Source organism: Zootoca vivipara, chromosome 3, assembly GCF_965207765.1.
Source record: "Zootoca vivipara chromosome 3, rZooViv2.hap1.1, whole genome shotgun sequence".
Lineage (NCBI taxonomy): Eukaryota > Metazoa > Chordata > Lepidosauria > Squamata > Lacertidae > Zootoca > Zootoca vivipara.
The window spans coordinates 73,879,030-73,889,206 of record NC_142586.1 but is presented as its reverse complement, the minus strand read 5'-3'; the positions used below and the strand labels follow the sequence as shown (position 1 = coordinate 73,889,206).

The window sequence follows — 10,177 nt, the reverse complement described above, 5'->3', positions numbered from 1 at the left end:
TAACTCAGCAACAGCAATACTGTGGGAATGGTGACCTAGACGCAAGAGTTTTAGGGAAACGCTTCCACTTTGTTTACTCGGCACAATCCCATGCGCGCACACAGTGGCACTAACATATACACACACAGTAGGATCACGCCTTTCCTTCAGGAGAAACGGGGTTTCGTTTGAGGTTTTTATTTTTTGTTATTATTCGTATGCAAATCCCGGATGGAAGAAGAAGAAGAATAATAATATCTGAAGGTTGCGCGGGGTGGGAAGGAAGCAATTGTTTGGAAAATGTTACACGGAGAGGTGCGGGTGCACGCGCTCTACCTCTACCATCTGCATAGCACACACTGCTCCTGTCTCACGATTAAAAATAGCAGGAAAGAAAACGGGATGTCCCCATTTCGGAAAGAAATTGCTTTTTTTTTAAACAGATGAATTCATAATGAACTTTGCTACTAGCAAGCATAGCCAAAGCAGTGATGAAGCATAATAGATTTATGAGCTTTGAGAATATTGCCTGCGTTGCAATACTAGAAACCATCGCCCCCTCGCAGGTTTCTAGTGCCTTTTTTCCCAGTGGGGTTTCTCTGGAGCAAGAGATTTATTCCTATGCCTCGTTTTGTTACGAAATATAAATATTCCACTTGCTGCTAATTCCAAAAAGAACACATGCATCGATCCTCTGCACTTACTTGGGAACAAGACTCGTTGAAATCAGTGGGACTTTACTTCCGAGTAAACACATAGGGTTGCGCTGGCAAATTGTACAAGGATGACTAGGTCAAGTTGCAGCCTTTACCGTAAGGAAGCGACTTTGGAAAAGCATTCATACGTCTTAATTGAATTCACATTTATATGGCAAGTGAATCAAATTATTTCAATGGTTCTCACTGTCAAGTTAGTATACTTGGGATCGTAGCCTCAGGTTGTCTGATTCTATGCGTTCTTAGTGGTACTCTGTAGGCATGCTCTAGCCTACCCTTCTTGGAATTTAGTAGGACTTACTCACAGGTAAGGCTACCATCTTATTCACAATTACCAGAGATGGTGAATGCAGTGACGTTTACTTCTGAGTAGACATTTCTAGGATTGCAGTGTAAATATGTTTGCGATCTGAGTGTTGAGTTGGAAAAAAATTCCCCTCGGATTTACTTCCCAGTAAATCTGCACAAGGATTTTGAAAAATAAATAAATCCTGATGCAACTGAAGGGAGTGGCTGCTCTCCGAAAGATTCACTCATAATACTCTCACAATATCCCTTCCTGTAGCTCGTGTACTATAATTAAGCCTTTTTACAGGGGGCGGGAGGAGGCAAGGGAAGATCAGGGGTTTGAGCTAAAGGGAGAGCTTTCCAATCTAGAGAATCAGACCCCGAGCGATTTGCCGAAGGTCACACGATGAGAGGCAACGTCGTAGCTCGAATTAGACCAAAGGATCAAATGGTAACCTAGATTTCCAAATGCGGCCATTGCAGTATGCAAAAACCCCTGTTTGAAACAACAAGTAGTGTCATAATAAAGCGAAGCAAAATGTGCACTGGGGGAGGGGGGAGTCCAGCCAACATTACTATCATGGAAGCCTTGCCTAGAAGAAGGCAGGAGAAGAGGAAGGCCCCCAGCTCCCCATTTTGCATCCATTCACATGCGAAAGCCCTGCCGCTCCCTCCTCCTCCCCCCTCCATTCCTCCCGTGTGCTGACTAGAAGAGAGCTGGTTATTCTTGCAGCTCTTGTTGTCTTGGCAGAAGTTCAATGAGCAGCAGGAGGAGGAAGGGGGAGAGCCGAGCACGCAGGCGCTCCTGGGCACTGTCGAAGAATCGAGTCACTGGAGCAGAGCGCACCAGCGGCGGCGGCGGCGGCGGCTTCTGGAGTCCCCGCCCCAATGCGAGTGTCTGGGCGGCCGGCAGCCGGCGGGCAGCGCTGTAGTAGCGAGAGCGCGACGCGGGCAGAGCGAACTGCGCGCTGTACTGGGGGGGTCGGAGAGCGTCTGGTTTGGGCGATGCGTCTCGCCGCGTCCCGGTGAGCAACTGCAGCCTGAGGGGCTAGGAGAGCGTGGCCCGGGAAGAAGCCGGCGGTGCTTTTCGCCCTCACCCAGTCTTGGAGCTGCACTTGTCGACGGCGGGAGGCGGCCATCGGTGCAAGAGGCTGCAGCGGCTGCAGAGCGCAGAGTCTCCCCGGTGGCTCGCAGAGCAGCAGTGGGAAGAGGAGGCAGGGGAGGAGACTCGGGGCGCTCGCTGCCCCTGGACTCGGCCATGTCGTCCGCGGCGGTGGCGGTGGCGGCTGCCTCGCGCAGGCAGTCGTGCTACTTATGCGACCTGCCCCGCATGCCCTGGGCCATGATCTGGGATTTCACCGAGCCCGTCTGCAGGGGCTGCGTCAACTATGAAGGCGCCGACCGGGTGGAGTTCGTCATCGACACGGCTCGGCAGCTCAAGCGGGCGCACAGCTTCCAGGAAGGCCGGGCTCCTCCGCCACCGCACGCCAAGCAGCAGCCGCCGCCGCTCAGCGCCAAGGAGATGCACTCGGCCGCCGTGGCTGCAGCCGAGGCGGCCGCCCGCGCTCAGCCGCAGCCCCACGAGCGCTACTCTCTGGCGCCTGCCGCTTCTTCCGAGCGGCCGCCGCGCCTGGGACCCGAGTACGGAGCGGGCAGCCGACAGGTCAACGGCATCCTGGTGCCCAACGGCTTTTCCAAGCCCGAGGAGCCGCCGGAGCTGAACCGCCAGAGCCCCAACCCGCGGCGGACGCACGCCGTGGCACCCACCCTGGTGCCCCTCATGAACGGAGCTTCCCTCCCCGCCGCCATCAACATTAACAGCCGCGCTGCGGCGGCCGCGGCGGCCTCGTTGGCCGCTATCTCCGGAGCGCCCACCCCGCTGCAGGTGTCGGTCTCGCAAGCGCAGCAGAGCCAGCAGCAGTCCGGGGAAGTGGGGGGGCACAAGCGGCCCGGCTCGGTTTCCTCGTCGTCGTCCAGCAGCGGTGGCGGCAGCGGAGCCAGCGACCTGGAGGGCAAGGACAAGGGGCAGCAGCAGCAGCAGCAGCAGCAGGCGCGGGGCTCGGCGGACAACTTGGAGCAGCTCGGCGTGGAGAGCAAAAGCCGCGCGGCGGCAGCGAGCGCCGAGCAGGAGTGGATGGGCAAGCCCAAGACTGTGCGAGACACCCTGCTGGCCTTGCAGCACGGCGGCCACGCGGTGCCCTACGAGAGCAAGTTCAAGAAGGAGCCCGGCATGGCGGGCGGGAGGCTGCTGGGCTACGACAGCAACGGCGCGGTGGCTAAATCAGGTGAGCTGCGCTGAGGGGGAACTGGGGGGCGCGCGGGGGGGGGCGGGCGAGCGTGTGCTCTTGGCCTGAGCAGGGGGAGGGGCTGGCGGTGGGTTTCTGGGGGAGAAGGAAGGGAAGCACTCCCCCCCCGTCTCCTCATGGAAAAGACGAGCCAGGGTCGCCATTTCGGCCCAACATCCTGGTGCTGAAACACCAGCGGCGTGTTTGGTGTAACATGGATGAGTCAGGGCGCTTTGCTGACAGACACTGACAGAGGGTTTCCCCTCCCTTGCCCTGGCCGCATTCTTTCGCAAAGGGAGCTGAGGCGCGCAGGGCTGCTACGAGCAACAGCGGACATTTTACTGAGCCAGGCGCCATATGTTCCGCATATGCTCAGAGGCGCTCGCTTTGGGCGTGCAAATAAGGATGCAGAAGTTATCTGGGCTCGGCAGATCCCGCGCGCCCCTCACGACTGCAGCTCGGCTGGGGCATAGATTTCCCTTGAGCCTGAATGGGTTCTGAGCGAGTGGAAGATTACAAAGCTGCAAGCGGCTCTTTTGGCCGGCAGCCAGCGTGGGAGGGTGGTACAGTGTGGGCACATTTGAATGCATGCAGCATGTACTGTAGTGTAAGCGCTGGCACGGCGTGTTCACATGCCGATCCACAGCCCCAGATAAGCTGAATTTACTGGGGGTTTAAGCTGGTTTTATCCGTTCGAATTCAGCGAGCAACTTGGCCCGAATCCCAAGTGCTTGGCGTGAACTGGCTATGTGGCATCGCGACCCCTGCCGATTTGCACACGTTTTCTGTGGCTGTGCTTCTGCGACACTATATCTCCTCTGCTGTTTTGCTCCGTAGGGGCACGGGCTGCGAGGAAGAGAAAGCCTTCTCCAGAGCCGGAAGGTGAAGCCGGACCTCCTAAAATCAATGGCGAGGCGCAGTCATGGCTACCAACCTCGTCAGAAGGGATGAAGATCTCCATGGCAGCTGCGTCCTTCATGTCCCCGCCGCCGCCAACTGCTTCGCCTCATTCCAACCGGACCACGCCACCCGAGGCAGTCCAGAACGGCCAGTCCCCGATGGCGGCGCTCATTTTAGTTGCAGACAATGCTGGGGGGAACCATGCCTCCAAAGATGCCAACCAGGTCCACTCCACCACCAGGAGGAATAGCAGTAGCCCGCCCTCTCCATCCCCTATGAACCAAAGAAGGCCAACCCGGGAGGTGCAGAGTCAAGGGGCAAATGCCGGAGGGATGGAGCCTGTGCACCCCGCCAGCCTCCCAGACTCTTCGCTGGCAGCTAGCGTCCCCCTGTGCTGCACCCTGTGTCACGAGCGCCTGGAAGACACCCACTTTGTGCAGTGCCCCTCTGTCCCATCCCACAAATTTTGCTTCCCTTGCTCCAGACAGAGCATCAAACAGCAAGGAGCTAGTGGGGAGGTCTATTGTCCCAGTGGGGAGAAGTGCCCTCTGGTGGGCTCCAATGTCCCTTGGGCCTTCATGCAGGGCGAGATTGCAACCATTCTTGCAGGAGATGTGAAAGTGAAAAAAGAGAGGGACTCTTGACTTTCCCAGTTTCTCAATGCAACGTCAACCTTAACATAAAACTGCTTGAATTGTATATATCTATAAATACCTATAAATATCTATATATATTATATATATATATATATCTCCAAGACAAGGGAAATGTAGACTTCATAAAACATGGCTGTATAATTTTGATTTCTTTTTTTGAATACATTGTGTTTCTATATTTTTTTTGAAGACGAAAGGTATGTACTTAATGTACTTTTTCCCCTTCTTTTTTTTTTTGGTTATAGCAATTATTTGTTGTGCTTCCTTGGTGAGTTACTGTTTTCAGTGTAGGCTGTGACTTGCGCTGCTTTTTTTAGAGAGCACTTGGCAAACCAGAAATGCTTCTAGCTGTGTTTGTATGCACTTGTTTTTTCTTCTTCTTCCTCCTCCTCTCCTTTTTTGTTCTTTTTTTAAAATGCCAAATACATCTGACATTGTAAAGAACGCCTTACTGTTGGTGGTTCCTTATTTTTTGCCCTCACTAATTCATGCTGGAGGCATGCAGGTTTTAGAGATAACATGGCATTAAAGGTGTTCATAGGATTAAAGTGGGAATGCCACTCAGTCCAGTCCAAAGACAGGGGAGAAAGCACAAGGGGTTTCATTTGGAAAGTCATTCCCTTGCTGCTATTGCTGCTACTGCTGCAAAAATGGCCAGATTTTTCAAGTAGTTTTGTTTCCATAAGGAGGTTGCCTTCAGAGCATTATGCTAAGTGAGGCGCTGTTGCTTTAGGAATTGGGGAGTTTGTTTTTTTCTTAAAGGCAGAGTTGACCACAGTTCAAGAGGTTGGTTGTAAGATTGCAAAACTGCATTTATTCAATTACGTAATGTTCCTGCAGAATTTTTGTGATAAGTTAGTTTATTGTCTTAACTGTGCATTGGTGCAGACAGAATAGCACTGCCATTTTTTAAAACAAATCCATACCTTTTCAGCACCATTTAACATCACCACTTCTTCCATGTTCATGTGGAAAACTCTGAAGCAGATTTTATTTTTATTTTTTTATTTACTTAATATAGTGCAGGTGGGCTTTGATCTTGCTTATCACTTAAGTATGATAATGTTGTTATTGTTACTATTGCTGACATCATGTTGCCAGGTTGTGGCAGGTAGCACTATGGTAATAACAGCAGCATATGAGGCTTTTACCTGGCTTGCCTATTACGGCAGCATAGAGATTAGTGAAAAATTCTACCTGAAATTTCATAATACTTGTGTTGGAGAGAACTAATTCTCATCTAAATGGAACAGCTTGGGATTTAAATCAACTCCAGTTTCTTGCCTTTTAGACTACTTTCAAGAATTCTTTTGTAAAATTATTATTTTGATCACACTTTTTTTTGCATCAGACAGCAACATTTTTAATCAATAAATCATCAGTTACTAGAAATAGTTAAGCCTTACTGTAGTGATTCTGTGCTGTTTACAGTTGTGTTAGCAACACTGCTGTGCAAGCCCTTGTGCTAAGTGTTTATAATATGTCACATAGACTTGTTTGAAGCAGAAAGATGGTTATACGGTCCCCATCTCTGTGGCAAATAACACTATACATTTTGATGTTGAGAGAATCTGTTCAACTAGGTTTAACAGTTTTTGATGCTGTTGGGTCAGACTGTTCTTATGTGTTAATGTTCAGACTGCTATTGAATGCAGAATAGATTTTGGTAGGCTTCTTTTTTTTTAATGGTCATGACATTTGGAAATCCAAACTGCACATGCACAGTAACTTTTCTTTTTTGAAGCGTTTTAAGTACACCCACTAGCATTGTGTTCCATATTACAGGTCAGTGTAAATTAAATAACAAGATTTGCATGATAAACCAATTCAATGCTCTTTAAAATGATAGAAGTACATATAGTGCAGACTGGTGTCTTATGTAAACACATGTTTAGACAGTTCGAGAGGGAAAAAACGCACATATATACAACTGTAAAGGATTCTTTGGAACCACTATAGTCTGTGGAAATATGTATTTAGGCACTTTATTAAAAATTGGATTTTGAATTGATAGATGGTAACAAGTTCTTAAGAATCTCTTTGACATGATACCTCATGTATTATACCAATTTGTATGGAGAAACTGCATTCTAGGTAAGAGAATATCCATACCAAAATTTTCCTGGAAAGTTCGTTGTGATGTCTTGGCATGTAGTTCAGATTTGAGCTTCTTGACTTGAAGTGGGGATGATAGTAACTTTTTTCTTGCTAAGACTATTCAGGCTTGTCAAGGTATTGAAAGGCATTTGATCTAGATCTCTAACAAAAGCTCTTTTACTACACTTATATCCTGAATAAGTGTCTTCATATATTGTAGCCCAGTAATATCACTGTATGTTCTTTAAAGTAGTTTAAATAGTGGGAAAGTTTAGGCCTTGTCATACCACATGATGACAGCTGGAACACATTTCAAAGCTCTCCACCTGTTCAGTCAACTCCTTCCAAACCTGTTAAGGTGACCGGTTCTAACATGCATTATAAATTCATAATACAGAAACGTCATAAACTAGTACATGATTTTTTGATCAATTGGGCCTATTGTAATTTTAGTTTGTTTCCTGACAAGTTTATGACATCACCACAGTGGATCACATTATATTTACTATATGTTTTCTTGGCTACAACGTTTTTTTAAAGTGCTTTAGCTGCAACAGTACTACCATTAATCTCTGATAATAATGCAAACCTTGATTCCATTGCAGCTAGTGTGAACTGAGTCATTAATTCCAATGGAGTCAGGCTTTGCACCCTTACTTTTTTGAAGTTTTTAATGGTGATAATTTGTATAGCAATAAAGCAAAATGTTGTTTTAATGAAGAGTGTGATTGTCAAAATCTCACCTTCATTTACACTTTTAAGTTACTTTTATTGAAATATCACCTGCACTATGCTTTCATTGTTTATAGTTACTAAACTAACACATTACTATTTTTTCCTATTATTTTTTATCTTTTGCATTGAATAAAATGAAACTAGGAGCTTTAAACACTTTCTGCGAGTTTTTGTTACCCTTTTCATTTTTTTAAAAAATACTGCAGCTACTGAGGTGCATAGTAGCCAAATCAACTGGATTTTTAAGAGACTGCCCTCTTTTGCTAGACATAAAAACAGAACCTAGGCTAAGAGCAGTACAGCAGAGCAACTGTAAGTGTACTATTTTTTTTTCAGGAGGGCTGACCATCCTCCTGACATAAAAGTAGAAAGAAGCTCTGTAATTGTACAGTGGTCTATGAAGCCTTGAGCTATGTACCTTGGGAAATCAGGAAATTAGGAAGAGGTTTATTTGGGAGGGTTCTCCCAATGGCTTTTTATGGTAACAGGATCCTGGGAAATTTTCCTCTGTGCTAGGGCCAAAGCCTTCTCACCTTACTACCAAGAAGAACAGACACAGTGTTCTGCTGACATGAGAGAGTCATTGAGGGCAGGTGATTTCACTGTCTACCTTGCAGCTTTGCAAAAGGTTCTTTTAGCTGGAGGTGTTAAACCCTAATATAAACAACAAACAAGGCTGGTGGCAAACAACTATCCTATGTATATGCAAGTGGAAGAATCTTTCCTTGAATTCAGTCCAAATAAATAAGTTTAGCATTGAAATGCTGGCTAAATATATATAGCGTTGGGGTACTTGACTTTCACCACAATAATGTGGTGTGGAGAAACATGAACAGATGCAGCCTAGATGCTCCCAGTCAAAACAAGTACCAAGTAGAAAAACTACTATTTGAAACGTTACTGGTTATGCGCAAGATTGGGAAAGGCTAAGGTATGATTATGATATATTATTCTTAGTTTTATAAGAACTGGATATTTTTAAATACAGTATAATTTAATTATTTAAATAGGAATTCTGCATGAGCACCAAATACAATACTCCGCAGAGGTATAAGGGGTTGCAAGTTGCTTAACACTAAAAGTTGCACTGTTAAAGTGGGGAAATGAGTTCAGCTAAAGATAGTTTATACCAGGCATCCCCAAACTGCGGCCCTCCAGATGTTTTGGCCTACAACTCCCATGATCCCTAGCTAACAGGACCAGTGGTCGGGGGAAGATGGGAATTGTAGTCCAAAACATCTGGAGGGCCGAAGTTTGGGGATGCCTGGTTTATACAAATAGCCCAGTCAAAATGTGTTTTTAAGCCAATGACTTCAGTGGGACTAAATTTGTTTTAAAAATTCAAGGGCTCCTGCACTTCAGACTGAGCTGAAAAGTTCCAGTTTACAGTTACAGGATATTCTGTGGCTGATGGTGCATATGCAATGCTATAAATAATTCAATTGTAAAAAGTGATACAGGTATAAGCCTTTTTTAAAAAAACAAAAAACAAAAAACACTAACAAATTGCATTTATGTGGAAAGGATGGCCCATCAATTTCAATGGGATTGTTTCTATGGTGCGACTGCTGTATTTAGGACTGCATGCATGGAAAGATTTGAAAAGTAGTTTATTTAAAACTTGCTCCTGCCAAAGACTGCAACTCTAGTCTTTTTTGTTTGTTTTAAAGGCATTAGCAGATGAGAGTTCTAATAAATAGCTAGGAGGCGCATGAAAGCAGTGGGGAGAATTGAATGGCCCATTATTTCCCACTCTTAGTAGACATACCTGTATCTGAGATTACAAAATAAAGGTGGCTGTAAAAGAAACCACTTACCATTGCATATAAAAGTGCCCTTGATTTTTATCAAATCTACTGTTACAGGTTACTGACCAGGCAAGTCAGGTGTTTTTCAAACTCTTCTTGCTAATGGACAAGGTTATTTAGAGATAGAGAAAAAAATCCTGCAGGCAGCTTATAAAATAGTTTTACTTGGTAAAGGGTAATAGGTTTCCCTTCCTAATTATTGAGTGTAGATGTGTAATCATTCAGAAAATGTTCGCTGCATCTGGGCCACACGAAATCCTGAGTCACCCTCATTTGCTTGCCTTTGTTCAAGAACTGCAGATTGAGAGGACACGCCTTTCCTCAGTCATAGACCAAGGTCAGGCTGTACTAACAGATGAATGGAATACATATTTATCCATTTCATTATTCCAGACTGGAGAAGGGACACTTGGACTATTAACTCATTGACTGCCTTTGGTTAAGCTGTTGTCATCAGAAATCCTGATAAAGCATTTGTTTTTATCATGATATTTTTTATCTTGAACAAATTCCTAACCAATAAGTGACACTTTAATATAATGCAACAAGTTGAATGAGTAATGTGTTTTAAAATATATGTATTTCTCCTCGTTTTAATTTAGAAAAATTACCACAATGCTTATATAGTTTTACTGCACTTGGGGGGGGCATAAATAATCAGTGTCACATTTATAAATACTTTTCTAAGGCTTTCACACAATTTAAAATCCAGT

General features: G+C 45.9%; 1 protein-coding gene across 1 annotated transcript; it reads left to right on the top strand.

Annotated features, from left to right (window-relative positions):
* The first annotated feature begins 200 nt into the window (after positions 1–200).
* Positions 201–7,810, top strand: IRF2BP2 (interferon regulatory factor 2 binding protein 2). The gene is made up of 2 exons (XM_035108421.3): positions 201–3,268; positions 4,106–7,810. The coding sequence occupies exons 1-2, from the start codon at positions 2,242–2,244 to the stop codon at positions 4,810–4,812; spliced, it is 1,734 nt and encodes a 577-aa protein (XP_034964312.3). The 5' UTR covers positions 201–2,241; the 3' UTR covers positions 4,813–7,810.
* The last annotated feature ends 2,367 nt before the right edge of the window (positions 7,811–10,177 follow it).